The sequence below is a fragment of the Aptenodytes forsteri genome, unplaced genomic scaffold (assembly GCF_000699145.1).
Source record: "Aptenodytes forsteri isolate BGI_AS27 unplaced genomic scaffold, ASM69914v1 Scaffold238, whole genome shotgun sequence".
In the NCBI taxonomy this organism is placed as follows: Eukaryota; Metazoa; Chordata; class Aves; order Sphenisciformes; family Spheniscidae; genus Aptenodytes; species Aptenodytes forsteri.
Genome location: NW_008794584.1, coordinates 428,978 through 444,942, shown reverse-complemented (window position 1 = coordinate 444,942; position 15,965 = coordinate 428,978). Strand labels below are relative to the sequence as shown.

General features: G+C 43.8%; 1 protein-coding gene across 1 annotated transcript; it reads right to left on the bottom strand.

Moving 5' to 3' along the window:
• ENTPD6 (ectonucleoside triphosphate diphosphohydrolase 6 (putative)) lies at positions 1–14,146 on the bottom strand. Its single transcript, XM_009272608.1, has 13 exons — positions 13,806–14,146; positions 12,349–12,425; positions 11,406–11,549; positions 10,173–10,248; positions 8,539–8,574; positions 7,323–7,411; positions 5,880–5,959; positions 4,883–4,947; positions 4,428–4,529; positions 3,814–3,954; positions 2,865–2,921; positions 1,700–1,812; positions 1–1,448 (listed from the first exon to the last, which is right to left on the bottom strand). Exons 1-13 carry the CDS (start codon positions 14,062–14,064, stop codon positions 1,359–1,361), a joined length of 1,329 nt encoding a protein of 442 aa, XP_009270883.1. The 5' UTR covers positions 14,065–14,146; the 3' UTR covers positions 1–1,358.
• Positions 14,147–15,965: the final 1,819 nt, after the last annotated feature.

The following is a 15,965-nucleotide window of genomic DNA, read 5'->3' as shown; positions in this document are numbered from 1 at the left end:
TGGGGTTTTATTGTCAGTACAGTGGGGTTCAAGTGTCCCCTGTACACCCAGCTGCAGAGCCAGCAGCCATGCAGCACCGTACACTGACACGCCACATCTCGCTGCCCCAGGGGAAGGACGAGGCTGTGGCCATGAGCCCACGAGTCGGGGCACACACTGCTGGCTCACCGGGAGGCTGGGCCCTTTTGCACCCCCAAAAGACCACTCGGGTCTGCTCTGAACACCCATACAAATACAACACAATTCCACGGTTAGATTACAAACAGGGCAGCATGTCCTCTCCAGGTCCCACTGCTTCTGAGATCACTTCCAGCCCGCGTACAGGACACTGTTGGAGTGGTGCATTGCAGCTACCCTGCCATGGCTCAGTGCAACCACAATACATTCATTTATCAAAGTGAGATGCGTCTGCAGGAAGCGGCACCCAAAACACCATGTAAATGCATTCGTCCTGGGCCCTGCATCAACCTTGCCAAGGCACCAATGTCTGTGAGGTCCAATAAGCTGTACTCAGGGTTTATTTTTGTGGCTGTGTCTTGTTCATCGATCTTAGCCTGACCGACTTTAGAACTGTCAAACCCATCATTAGCCCTGGACCCAACTCCCAGGCCTTGCTCGTCTAGATCCAGCAAATCTGATGTTGTCTTCCACCATCCATCTCCCAACAGCCAGGAAACCAAAGTTAGGCTGTAGGCTTTAACCCTACAGGGCATATAGGCTCTGATTCGTGCCTCTAAGTCCCTATCCAGTTTCTAGAGCGCTCCTGAGCTTTTCTAGTTCAGCAAGTGGAAAGCAGAGCTGACTTCCACACTGCATTTCAAGGCTGCTGCCTCTCAGCAGCACATCTGTGTAAATGCACTGTCTTTGCACGCGCACACACACAAGTTCACCTTCAAACACGGAAGTAGTAAAATAAAAATCATCACTGAAAACTGCTGACAAACAGGAAAAACCACCCTGAAATCAGGACGGTAAAGAGTTCCTTCTGGAGTGACCATTTCCTACAGCGACTTCAGCACAGTACAAGCACGTAGTACAGGCATATTCCAAAAAGGTGTGTTTTTCTCATAGAGATCATACATGTCCTGCAGAGTGCTTGTTTTGCTTCAACAGTGATCAAGGTTTACATCAAGTTGACTGCAGATGCTGTCAAATCAAGGCTTATTCTTTAGATACTGCACTCCGCACTGTAAAAAAGAGCTAGTGATGGAGCAGACTTGGGAGGGGGTGGGAGGAAAGGGGCCTAGTTTATGATGACCTCCCAAAGGACTCTGGAAGCCAAAAGCAGGCCCTTCAACAGACTCTCCCGTGCCGGGCTTCCAAAAATTGAGATTCCCAAAAGTCACCTTCAAGGAGCTTTAGTACTGCAGTCTATTGAGTGAGTCGATGTAATGAAAAGTGGCTCCCAACGCCCAGCTCGTTTCAACATTGTCAATTTTCCGGGCAAGCTTGAAACAAACAAACAAACAGAAGAGTTAAACCACAATTCTTTGGGAGAAGGAGAAGCATGCAAGGTGAATACAGTGCTGAAGGTTATCACAACCGGTTATCACCATTGTGGGGACAGCGTCCCTCCACCCCCAATCACACAGCATGTGTTGTAGCAAGAAGGCAAATCAAGGACTGAGCTACTGGCGTGACAACTACTGCCTCGGCACCCTCCTGCCCACTCTCCCCAGCAATCCATTTTGTGCATCACCTTAAAGACTTGGCTCTTCGGGAAGCCCAGTTCTTGCAGGAGGAAGGTGATGTATGTGAGGTCCATGCAGAGAAAAGGGCTGCTTCCGGGGCTGATTTCCATGGTCTTACATACTAAAGAGAAAGAAAAGAGTGTCTGAATGCGCACTGTGGGCTCAGGCCTAGCATCAGCCCAGCTTTGAAAAGCCTCAAATGAATCCATAAAACACCCCTGGCCAGCTGAGCTGCGCAGTGATGGAACCTGTTACAGTGGGGTTGAAATGACATACCCACGTTAGCAGAAACACAAAAGCTTTGGCACACTGGAAGGAAGATCAAGGCACTCTGTCTCTCCCCTGAGACAGCTGAGTTTCTTGTATCTCTCCAGGAAAGGATGAAAAGGGCCTCCAACTCTTCTTCTATCTACTTCAAGCCTTTAAAAATCTGTGCAACCTCAGGTGTGTTATGTTTCTCGAGCATAAGCACTCAACAGATGTTGACAAAACCAAAGAAAAAAAACCCAACAAATGAAAAGACAAAAGAAAAGAAAAAGAAAAGACAAAACCAAAATAAAACCCACTTCCTTTCTCAGGATGAATTACACAAATGGTAATCCAGAAATCAGAACTGCAACAATTGTTCAGTCATTCATAAAGTTTACCAAAAAGCCCCATGTCAGTTTGATCAAAGCCTGATTTTGTGGTATTAAGAAAAGAATGTTTACATTGTAAATCTGCACAGGCAGTTCTCTCTGCAGCCGACGAAGTGAAAAGCTACAAACCAGTTTTCCCCCTTTTCCAATTAGCAATCAAGCATATGAACAAATCTTGAGACAAAAAGAAAAATTAAATCAGATTAGAACAGGTTATGCTAATATTTTGAAAGCATGATTTCAGGACAACTGTTAACTGGCAAGTTTATTAGTAGTTCTTGAGAGAGTTTTGAAATATAAGTATTATAAGATGTCTTATGTGGGCTGCAAAAGCAAGAATTAATACTAAAATAGTTGAGATTTTCAGAAATAAGCAAAAATCTTGGTGAGATGCTATGGAGAGAGGTGCTCAAGAGAGGTGCTCAATATTTACTTAAAACAAAAAAAATCAGGCTTCTTAGCACGTCACACATTTGCCACCTGGGTAGGAATTTACACACAATTACTAGTGTGTGTTTGATTGTATTTTACTCACCGTATTTAGCTGCAATTTCAAAGTCACTGACACTTAAGCTTCCTCCTTTTTCTTTATCTAAACGAAAAAAAAAAACCACGTGGTCTTTTATGGTTTCTGTATAAGATTCAAGTCATAAAAGTTGTTTAGAAATCAAACCTTGAGCCACCGAAATCAATGTCAAAACTCACACTTGCTTTAAAGGTAAAAGAACCTTTAAAAGATTCTTAATATAGACTGAAAAGCCTCGTTTTATGAAGAACTTTTAGCCTCGTTTCCTAAAGAAACATAGTTTACAGACTCTCTCACCTTGTCCCCATGTCTGTGCTGCCCTGCCCAGTGCTGCCTGAACACAGTTAACGCCTTTGACCAGATCTGACAGGGCAGTGGTGCTCTGTGACATATTAAATCTGAAATTGTTTGTAAAACAAAGTGGCTGAGGAGGGGGGGGTACGTTTGTGCAAACTGGCTTGAGATCTCATCATCTGCTTTCTACCACTAAACACGATAGCCTTCTGTACACCAGCATACCACTGGAAAAGAGATGGGATGCACTCTGAATACATGTGGAATTATCTGAAAATCTTCATTCCATCTAAAAAGGTCAGTGAAGCAAAACACACAGCCCAAGATCACTTTACTACTTTACCACCCAAGAAATTTGTTTATCATTATGAGAGCTTTTTTCTATTTTGGATTGTAGAGTTAATCAGACAACAACGATTTCTGAAATGCAGACAGTTTGTTCAAAAACCACTACCAGAAGTTGCAGGTCCTATTTCACAGCCCCAGTCCCTTCTCTATAGAAATGAAAAAGCATTCAATACCCAGTCGAGACCAATGCTGCACAGCAGTGTAACAAAAGACTAAGTTCCATGACAGCTTAGCAAAGCGTCATGGTGTGTATAAGTGTTACCATTTGTTCCACAACTTGTCATTTAAAATGAAATGAAAACAGGAGCAAACGTACCTATGAGACCAACCTCTGCTGCACGGTCATAGTAGTAAGAGAAAGTGTAAAAATCCAAGTCCTTCACTTCCTCAGCTTTATGCACTTTTTTGTAGAGCATCTTTGCCACTTTATTAGAACAAGACTCATACAGAGGCTCACCTAAAAGAAGGCAAAGAAACCCAGCATATTATAGACAAGAGAGTTAAATACACATACAATTTATTTAGGATCTGCCAGGAAACAGGCTCCCTTTTGCACAACAGCACTTTGTAAGCTCTTCAGAGAACTGAAATCTGCATCTTCTTCCAGTGACAACATTTACCATCCTCAGGTTGGGACTAAGTATGCGATACATCAGAGATGGACAACATCATTTGAGGCTGATGGATTTTGAAAGACCTGTTCAGGGATTGCTCAACTCCATCTGCATTACTACTAGCAGCTTTACTGACTGGACAGACACACCATGGCACAAGAGGAAAGAGCTGCAGAATCTCTTTAACAGCATGTCAAGGGGAGCCAGACAGAACAGAAAACAGAGAATCTAGTGTCTTTGCAAGAGGCTGAGAGTGTATCGTTTACTCTGCTAATAGCATGCTGGCCTAGATAGGAAGAGTGATAAACCACTATACCTGCCTTCTGTCCTTTAATTTTGTACACTATCTCAGCATGTTGCCATTCAGATTTGAAGCCAGGTGGTAAACAAGGGCTGATCAATTCCTCCTCTTCTCCTACTGCAGAAGTAAAACAAAGCCACATTAGGGAAAAACGTAAGGAGTTGATTTCAGATCCCTCCCCCCCAGCCCTGCTCCATACTGTCCCACAGCCTCAGCAAGGCACCTCCAAGTCCCAGTCATGGCTCAGATGTCCCACGCCCCCCCCCGGGCTGGCAAGAATCCAGGTCTCCTGGGATCTAGCAGTGTCACCTCCTGCATTTGTCTCAAATGCACCCAGCCATGGTGACAGGAGTCCACATACCACTCAGGACCTTGAGTCCAGTGGGAAGGGGACAGACAACTCCTCCCCCCACAACAGGGCTACGTACCCTATGCTCAGAGCCAAGACTTGAGGAGTGCCCATAACTTACAGGGTTTTCCCTCAACTCCTCCTAAAATGGCGAGCCTTGCTGACATCAGCCCGAGTCCCAGGTAACTGCAAAGGGATAAAAGCCTCTGTAAACAACAAACATCCTTCCTCTGATACTCCACTGACAACTTGGCTGGGACATGCTAGTCTCCTCTACGTGGTCCCAGCAAAATGGCTCCAGTCAGCAGCTAATGCACATAAGGGGAACAGTGTGACAACCCACTCTCATATTACCCTTACCCAGAAGGATAATCTCTCTTTGAAAAAGCACCAGGCGATAGCTGTCAATGGTAATCTGGCTCTTGAAGAACTGGGAATGCTGAAGGCAGTGCCCTAACATTTCTCCTACCCTCCTCAAAGGCAGCACAGCCTCTAGTGTACAGAATTGACTCTTTTTGAGCCCAAACACACCCCACAGCAAACATAGGTGGGAAGAAGCTGCTTCCCTCGCAAAACACTGGGAGCAGGGGAAGACAGTGAGGAGGAAGGAATGGCAGAGACAAAGCGCTAGGAACTGACCGCAACCTCCATTCTCCATCCTCCTGCGCCGCTCGGCAGTGAGGAGATAGACAAGTTGGGAGTGAAGCTGAGCCTGGGAAGGAGGGAGAGGTGGGGGGAAGGTGGTTTTTGATTTTGTTCTTATTTCTCATTATCCTACTGTTTAATTGGCAATAAATTAAATTAACTTCTCTAAGTCGAGTCTGTTTTGCCCATGACGGTAACTTGTAAGTGACCTCCCTGTCCTTATCTTGACCCACGAGCTTTTTGTCATATTTTCTTCCCCCTGTCCTGTTGATGGAAGGGGAGTGATACAGCGGGTTGGTGGCCGGCCACCTGGCGGGCAGCCAAGGTTAATCCACCACAATGACGTGGCTCAGGTTTCTCCACTTCTTCCCAGTACTCATTTGCAAGGACCCCACTTCAGCAAAACACCTAATTCTCACTGGCTTCATAGAAAGCTTCTATCTGTATAGTGTGCTCTCTTTCCCACAACTAACCTGTACGAATACAGCTTGTAGGTGTTGTTAAACATCTGAAATGAAGTTGTATGGCCAGCTGGTGATGTCTGGAGAGTTGCCTGGAGGGAGAAAAATATGTCACTGCAAGGTTTCTGCCAGCAGCAGCAAACATCTTCCAAAACATTAGGAAAAACGTGAAACAATCCTAGCATGGTTCAGAGAGAAATGATGAATTTGCAAGTATTTCGATTTGACTGCTGATACACAACACAATCACAAAACCTGGAGCTAAAATAGTGTCTTCACATGACAGAGTCTAAACTGTTTACATTTCTATTTGTATCCACACCAAATTGGTGTATAAAAGAATTATTTTAATTAAAAAGGAATCCTTGTTCCAGCTCTTAACTGCTTTTGTCAAGAGGCTACAGCAACTGCCTCTTCACATGACCCCTACTAGGGAAAACTGTGTGCAAAATAATATGAAAGCCAGGCACACATTAACTTCCTACTCAAGTGAATTCAGCTGTGAACTTCCACAAGCCAGAGGAAAAGCACATCACTCTGCTTGCCAAGGACAGAGTGAAGACCAGCCTGTGGTCTGAAGAAATGAAAGGGTAATTATCTAAAGCACTTAGCAGCCTCTTCCCCAAGTGCACCAGCACAGCTCGCGAGTTTGTGGGGAGCCAAGCTCAGGCCACAATGCTATTCATGCTGCTCATATCTTAACACCATCTCTAAGTCCAGAATTTCCACATCCCAGACTCTTCACATCCCCTGTCATTCTGCTGTAAGAGCACAATGTCTTGATTAGCCCAGGCCGGGACACTAGATACAGCATCCCAACCCTCCGCTTTTGTGCAGCTTTACTATGAACAGTATCTCTGCTCAGGCCAGAGCCTTACGACTCCACATCCACAGGGCTTCCAGCTCACAGAACACCTATAAAAATGCCACAACGGGAAGCTGAAATGACAAACATCAGCATGTATTTTTTACTGCATAATAACAGTTGCTTCTTAGAAAGCATTCATTTGCAACTGAGTGAACTCAGGAAAACCAGAAACAAGGATTGAGAAGGCATCTTACTGTGTTCTTAAAACGCAGTATAGGCCAAATGTTGGACTTGAATTCATTAACAGCATTGCCTTTGAGTTCTTCATTATAAGCAGCACAAACTGAGAGTCAAGGATTAAGACGCTCAGGCGAACACTGCATTTTCCCCAAGATAAAGCAGCTCCGGCAGATTCACCACACGCACCACCGACTCACGGAGTTGGAGTAAGAGGACTGACAGAGTTGTGAATGCCTCCGTGACTGGCTATAACAAGGCAGATGTGACCAAGTGACCTGGGTTTTTCTGTCAGAAGCGTGGCTTCATGTCACACTGACAAACTCTTGGTCTGTTTCCAAGGGAAACAAATCTGAGCAGTTACTGATTTCTGCACCAGCATTTCCCAACAGTGTGCATGTTCACATTACCTCGGTGCGTGGAAGGAAGGTGATCTGTGTTGATCCACCACCCAAATCCAGCATCCCCACACTTCTCTTCTGCGGATCATCTAGGCTACCTGAAATGTGTGACAGAACAGAGAAAGCCATGGTGGGCGCTGTGAGAAACTGGCTAGGAACAAAACCAGAAGTACAGTGGTAAAGAAAGAGGACAAACTCCGCCTGTCAGCTTCCAGCCAGCACTAAATTATACCGTCATTTACTAGGCACTTATTTTGGCTTTATCAGGGTGACCTGAAAATCTTCAAGTGACAGAGTTTCTCTCATTTCTCTGGTGGCTGTTCATGCCCTAATTACAGCAGCTTTAGTTATTGGATTCCTCAACATTTTTCAGTGGATGCAAGGACCCTTTTGCAAACTCTACTCTGGTAACCACTTCGTAACACAGAGGAATGTGGTTTTCTTGGCCACCTCTCCCTGATCCCTTAGTGATATTTTGCAGATTCCTATGGCCAATAGGATGACAGACTGAAAGGAGTTGGCCTAAGAGACTCGGCTCTCTTGGAATTCTTCCTGCTGCCAGCCCAGACCTCTTTTCTCATTTAAATCCAGTCCTTCTCAGTTAGGTCCTTCAAATACACCTTCCTGCCTAGTTTGTGCCAAGTACCTCGGTATACCTCATGATAGCTGATGTTTGAAGATCTCTGACCTTTCTGATATTTCTTGTAAACATAAAAAGCTTTAGAGCACTTGCTGTATTGCTCCACACACTGTGTGTGCTGAACAGAGCGCTTGGATGGCAGACTGCTTTACTTATTGTCAGAGAGGGCTTCAGCCTAGTTTTTTCTTTACTCTTCAGCTACCCTTTTCTAACTCAGCAGTGTAAACACTTGTGGTATTTCTATGACACAAATCCCTAAGGAAGTAGCATAGCACTTTCTTCCACTCTGTGCAGCTGCCAGAGCTAGTGGCAGACTCTAAAAATGAATAAAACGCTCTGGTACCCTACAGGGAATTGAAAGAAAGGCTACATTAAACATCTAGCAAAAGGGATTAAACTTCTCACTCTGTCAAGTAAATGGCCAAAATCCTAATGACTTAAATAGGCCAGGCCAAAAACTTATTCCCAGATCCTTCTTTCTCCCAATCCATGCCAATGAATGAGCAAATCCCATGCAGGGGCAGAAAACAGCATGAATTTCACAGCATCAGTCATATCTTTACGCACATGCTCATATACACATACCTGTTAAAAAATTTATTGTGATCCAGGCTGAAATACCTAATAAGGAAAAGATTCAGAAGACGAACTGTTAGATCATACCATTTCATTTTATCTAACAACAGTAACAAATAAGGTAAGCCGTATTACAAGGTCTTCCTGCTTTAGGATCTGTTTAGCTGAAGGCATTTTTAAGTTTTCTCATACAGTTTAACTGCACCGTCTAAACGAAATAATCAGCAAACCAGAGCTTGTCGTCCAACAACAGACAGAGACACCAGAGACCATCTGCCACAAGCTCCCTTGTCCCCCTTTCACAAATGGAGGACTTCTAATACAAAGTCTCCAAAGGATGTCCAGCTGAGAGCTAAGCAAGAAGGACCTTCAAGAAGTGTGAATAGGACTGGATGTGCAGAGCTCCCCTGACCCACCTTACCCCAAAGCCAGTGTTTCCACAACGGTCGACGGCTGTCAAAAACCAAGATTAGATGCCTTGAACAAAGAGAATGACCTTCTATACCAGAGCTTATGCGATATTTGGAAGAGAAGCCCCATATATCAAATGCCTGGAGAACTCTGTATTTCACAGGTCAAAAACTTAGGTGAGAAGTCACAAAGGCTTCAGTCCTTAGCTAAAAGACAATGACTGACATTCGCATTGTTCATTTTCTATTAGAACATCCACAGGTAGGGTTTTGTTTGATGTCAGGCACTCGACTTTCCTTTTGAATACTAAGAATTTTCACCTTTTCAGTGTTCTAATTTTTCCTATTTTCCTTTAAGTATTTTTGTGAGCCATGCTCTTTCTGTCCTATTCTTGTTTTATAAACCTTTTCTCCATAAATTAGATGAATCAGTGGGCCTTATGTTAACAAATTCAAATATTTATCCATGTGGTTAAAACTCAAGGCATGCTAGGGAACATGGTCCAGTTCAACCCTTGGCTGAACCAAGGCTGTCACTGCTATTAATGATTTTCAAACAAAAAAAAGAAGAATTACAATGTCTTTCTTCCATTAAGCAGTAAAAAAGAAACTCATAAACAGCTCCAAACAGCTCCAGCTATTTTAAAGTTTGGTTTCTAAGCAGATTTAAAACACATTTCAACACTCAGTTACTTAGAATTTAGACATGTTTCTTCAAATTATTTTAAATCAAGACTGATTCTGGGTTCTGTCCTCAGCATTTTTTGATGAACATCAACTTACTTCAGCATGTATTTTCTTCTCTATATAACATTTTTTCAGATTAAATTCACAATCACACTCATTAGATCAGTTATAATTAACATTATAACCAAATATTTCCAGAAAGCTCTGATGAGCATTGTCAAGAGCAGGGTGTGCAAAACCAGTTGTTGAAGACCATCTCAACAAGCAAGATACTCAGAAACCTTTCCAGAAGTGCTGACTGCACAGTGGCTTCCTGGTGACCCCACAGGACCTGGTCAGCACTTGGAGCTTTGAAAATCAGGACAGAGTTCAGGACTTCGAATTGGAAAATGTAGCACAAGATCTCTTTGGCAGGCACTGCCTGAGGCAGCGTAAAAACTGTGCCAAACCCGCTGCTTGTGGGTTCCCACTACAGTGAGTGGGGACTTGTCACGGTGCAGCAGGAATCTCCAGGATTGCAGAAAGGGTCACCGCAAGTTAGCCTACCTTCATCGGTTCCGTTCATTATCGACACGCAGTTGTCCCTCACAAAGAAGGGGGAGGCCTGAAAAATCTCCTTCACCTGTAGTTCAAATAAAAGCTACACTCAGAGAAATCTTTTTTCAGCTGGAAAGCAAGTTTTAAAAAAACTCCAGTTTTACACAACTGCTCCTCTTCTTGGGCCAGATCCTGACTGCTGCTCACCACTTTGCCTGAAGTTCAAGAGCCCAACAAGCATCAGCCTGTGCTCCGCTATAAAAGGTCAGTGATTTACACGCTGGCTCTGCAGTTTGGTGCAGAGACAGGGATGGATGTGTGGGTTTTCAAGCATGAAGACTGCTCAGAAATGCCATTAACAAGGGATGCACATGGGTAGGGAAGGGAACACAGTTTACTTTGCTGCAATTGGCGACCCACAGGGTATTATATATGCACGGGAGAGGCAGGAGATGGACACCCTGGCTTTCAGGAATGCCCCAGGGAATGGCATTTGTAACAGGAGCGTGCTGGCTGTTAGAGGTCCTCTACACTACATCCTACATGAGACAGAAAAGCCCTAGGTTTCCAGAGTCCTCTAAAGTAACAACTGCAGCAGTTCCAGCTGAAATTCAGTGTGGAAAAGAACAGGCCAGCTTGCAGGCAGCAGAGAACAATACAGACATTGGTTTCAACCACACCACATTTCTTCCTTCCAATTATTGCTTAGAAAAAGAGTACACTTAGTGCACACTTAAACTTTTCCCACAGCCGTATGGTCTAGAACATAATATTTTATTTTTATAATATTTTAAAATATTAAACATATTTTACATGCCTGTGAATACAATTTACATTATTTCCAATCAATATAAAGGAGCAACCTTGCAGCAGCAGGCTGATAACATGACCACTCAAATAGCAGAGAGCTTTACTCAAAATAGCAGCATCCTGGTCAAAACCAGCAACAAACACGCCAGTAAGAACAAGCCTGTGGTGACTGTTAGGAGTATCTCATTACACTTCTTATGTTGTATGTCGTCTCCAGGCTTACTCAGAGCTGTCATCATTCCTCTGTGCTTATACTCACACAATTTCTCCTCCCAACCCTATTTGAGATCAGGTGGCTCTGCACTGCTCTCAGGGTTAAATGATAGGAATGGCTCATGTACATGAAGATAAAGGAGTATGTACCTTACACAGAAGGGACCAAACTTTGCTATAAAATTTCTGGAAAGCAAACTGAAAGGCAAGAAATAGTACCTTATCCAGCAACTTCTGAGCTTTCTCTCCTGGCAGCAACCGTAGGCCAGCTGTGGCTTTCAGGACCAGAGGAGTAAACTTCCACAGCTCCATAGGAACCTCCTTCTTCGCCACCTCCAGGAGCTCTTTTATTCCCTGGCCGCTCTGTGAGCAGAGAAAGAACAAAAAAAGGCATCTTAGAAACACTTTAGATTTGCCTTTCTTGGAAGGGCAAAAGGGTGATCAGAGGTATGATTTACTGTAAATGTGGAACAGAGACAAGTGACTATCAGAAGGGGTCAGGAGAAGGTGGAGGATTCACTACCTCCTACAGCGTGAGACCTGGTGGATATAATGGGGATTATCCAGCAACAGGTCAAAAACAAACAGGAAGAGTCTCTTTTTCAAACAGTGACATAGAACTCTCTGCCACAACGTTTTGGCTACAAAAGGTTCAAAAGGCAGTATGACAAATCCTTGGGGAAAAAAAGGCCTTTGGAGCCAGTAAAACACTATGAGCTGGGTGTAAGTCTGGCTCAGGAATTCCCTAAATCCCTGCGAGCCAGAAGGTGAGGGAGACAGGAGAGAAGTCACTTAGTACTTGGCTTGTTTTTCAGACTATTTTCCTGAGAATCCAATTCCGGTCACTTTTGGAGAAGGCTCTGCTCCAATCCAACACAGCTCTTTTGTAATTTTCTTAAGCGCATCGAAACTCTTAAGGCAGAGATAGGAAAAACATCCACTGTGCTAAATTAACAACATCACCGAGCGGAACTAAATGCGTTCTGTTCCTTGCTCTTCTGCATGTTGACCAACTTTTACTGCGGGCTTGTGTCCTTTGGAGACACTTCCCTGAACTGAGACAGTTCAGCATACTGTACCACAGCAAGATGTGATTTGCAGGGCATATGAAGAACAGGAGGTTTTGGGGCATGCACTTTTACAGTAACAGAAACAAAATTACCTTTTCGACATCATCGGCATACGCGGATAGACCTGGCTTCAGTGCTTTAAATGTCTCATGGGTTAATTTGGGAGTCTCTGTTCAAAAGCAGTATTCCAAAATAAGTAATGGTAAAAATAATTTTGCATATGCAAAAAGAAAACCATTTTACAAATTACATCGTTATGTGCTAACGGAAGTCAACTGAAGCCTCTGTCTAATGAACTATCAACAGCCACCCAACCTTTAAATACAGCCCTGGCTATGGAATTAGCTCCCGAGAAAACCATTTTTAAAAGTCATGACTGTTTTTCAGGTGCTGGTGTCCACTATGCACGTATTTTTCATGCACATCAGACAATCACCAGATGGGTGCAAGTTCTCTTTGAGCCCCTACACCTGCCATGTGCAGCTTTCCAAACTGCACCGGTATCAAAGACCCCATGTTTCAGCGTGCTCTGTTCTGGCTAAACTTGACTCCAGCAAAACTCAGTGGAAGCTTTACCACCATTTCAATGGCAGTAGAGGGGGCCAGACCTAAGTATTTTGGAAACCTGCAGTATAGACAATTATCTGAACATGCAGGCAAGACAACATGAGCTTGACAACATCCTCCTCCTGTACCCAACTACACTCCATAAAGTTTCCTGCAATATATTCTGAAACTGTGTTTAAAGAGAAGCAGGCAAGGAAGAAGCAAAGATTTGGGAATACACTTAAAGAAGGAAATCCATGGACTGTGGTTTAATGCCTTTGGTGGCTAAACCTTACACTAGCCCATTCTGCAAACCTAAGGTGCTCCCCACAGGCCAATCACACCATACACCACACAGCTAATCCTTAAAAGCATCCTCAGATCACCTACTAACAGCATCCACACGGGTTCTTTCATCTTTAAGAGTTTCACCAATAGGAGCTGACAACACCTAAACAAATGAAGCTTACGACTCCAGAGGAAAACTGGAGCTTTTTTGTACACTTCTGTCTCACTTCTTAGCAATACTTTCTGTCCAGATGCAATACACAGCAATTTTAATCAAATAGTGAAGTTTTGCAATTTAAATCCAACGCTGAAGCCAAGGATGCACTAAACCAGACAATGCAGAGAGAAGCAGCTCACTGCCAGAAACTGGAGACAGCCAGCAACCTCATGGTGAAAATTTGGGGGAATAAGGCAGTTTGAATTTATAATCCTCTCTTCCACCATGCAGCGTGATGAAAAACTGCTCTTCCTCAAGGCACCGTTCTAAAGGTACAGCTGCTATTTAGTTCACATTCTGACATTACAGCATTTTCTCCTTGTTGAACGTTTTCATAATTTCATCCAAACCCACAGCTTGAATCATAACATACTTCCTGATGGCTCTCTAGAAAGAGCTGAAGCATGTTTGTTCAAGTAATCCCTAGAAAAGAATCATCAATAATCTACTCCATACATTATGGGAGAATTAATCTACAATGCAATGAACAGGCCATACCTTTTGGCTGCTGTGTAAATTTAAAAATATGGATACGAGTTCCTGTGCTTCCTGCGTCAAACATAATTCCATAAAAGACTGAGAGATCTGTGGTCAGTGCCTGACGGTTCAGTTTGTCTTCCCTGCTTTCAGCAACTCCCTCTGTTGCTCCCACGACTGGTTTGGAATCCAAGTGCCATTTTATGTATGCAACATAAATAACTATGCATGCCAAAATCCCAAAAGCGAAGAACCGCTTTGATATCTTCATGGCTTCCATTTATCAGATGTTTTGTTTCTTCCCTTTATCAAATGTTTTATTTCTTGTCCTTCACACAGAACAGGTGGTTCCCACATCACTCCTGTATCCAACGGAAAAGATATGTTTTATTTTCCAAACCTGCTGAAAGGATCTAAGAGTATGATGGTTATTTGATAAGGGACTTACAGGAGTAAACTTGACTTGAGCATTAGTTAAATACTTAACTGTTAGTTGGTTTAGACCTGTGATAAGAAAGTTAGGCATGATAGTCAAAGTAAGCAGTAAGTCACTGCAGCAAACAGCCTGGTAAAAAAAACTTACACACAGGGAGTGACAGACTACTGCTGGCAAGTAAAAGGATTTATGCCTGCAGCTCCTTCAGCATCTGGAGTAAGACTGAGAGATCAGCTACTGTCTGCAGTGCTCAAATCTATGTCAACTAACCCAGGGAAACTTGCAGTTAAATGCTTACATTTATTCCAGTAGGACAATGTAGAATCCTGCATTCAAAAATCTGGGATTCACCTGCGAATGACTTGTAAAACTGGACCTAGTAGCAAAATCCCTCTCTCCCATGTTGCTTGTCCTAACTATCAAATGCCTTCATGGCTGCTGGACGCCTACGAGACTGCACACTACTTTCCCAATGGTTCAGAAGGAACATACCCATCCTCCTTCAGCATGTCATTGAGATCTACAGCTAATTTTAAGACACGAAGCTGCATAAATCTTCTTTTTCCCATTGCTACTGAGGCCTAAGAAGGAACAGAGCAAGGAGAGTTCAGAGAAGCTAAATACAGTAACTGAGGTGGGAAGGCACCTCAAGAGGTCTCTCATCCAACCTCCTGCTCAAAGCACCGGCAGCTATGGGGACCCACGATGTTGCTCAGGGCTATATCCAACTGCATCTTGAAAACCTCCAAGGATGGAGATCCCACAGTCTCTCTGGGCAACCTGAATCATTTGTAGTTATCTTTGTTAGTTCCTGCGTGGTGAAGGAGGTCCCAGAAGACTGGACAAGGACAATTTAAAATCAGTGTTTAAAAGGCAAAACAGAAGATCCATGGAATTAGAGTGGCTCCCCCAGCTCCAATACCAGGAAAGAAACCACAGAAAAGCACAACGCAAGAAATCTACAAGCACTCACATGACGTCATCCAGATGATTAAAAAAAACAGTCAGTGGTGATTTATGGGGAGCAAATTACATTATATCTTTCCTTTTTTGATAATGTAATGAAGAAGAGAAAGCAAACCAATTGATGAAGTTGACTTAAACAAGGTTTTGACACATACGTAATCTGTTGATGATACGAATTCAGGAGGTGTACAGAAGGCATGAGGGGGGCGGAACTTAAATTCAAGGTGATTACGGTGTATTGCCAAAAATGGGTACGACAAAATTTTATAAAAATGGAGGAAAGCAAAACCACACGCACAAATACACATGAAGAACAGATCAGCGCAGGGGAAAAGGAACTGTAGGCTGTCATGAAACAGAAATCAGAGAGATGCATTGCAAAAAAATGAAAAATCTTTCTGGCTTCTATCAGCAGGCACAGAGATGTAGGCGGCAATTACTGCACGTATACGGGGTGATTACTCCAATCTTCCTGGTGCCAGAAAGGCCTCAACTGCAGCTACACGACAGCTAAAAACATGGCACGGGAGGAGAGCAGCAGGAACCAGATGATCCTTTGAGGAGACAGAAGTCTCCACCGCGGGAAAGGGGTGGCTGGAGGGATGAGGGGGATGCAGGCGCAACACTCTACCAGCATAACCCCCCACCCCCATTTTCCTGGAGAGAATCGGGATTAACTCTCCCCTGCCTTTCTCAGGGGACGCTGAGATTTGCTGCAAGGGGAAAGCTTTCCGCCTGCGCGGCCGAGGGCGGGCGGGGACCCCGCGGGAGCCGGGTGT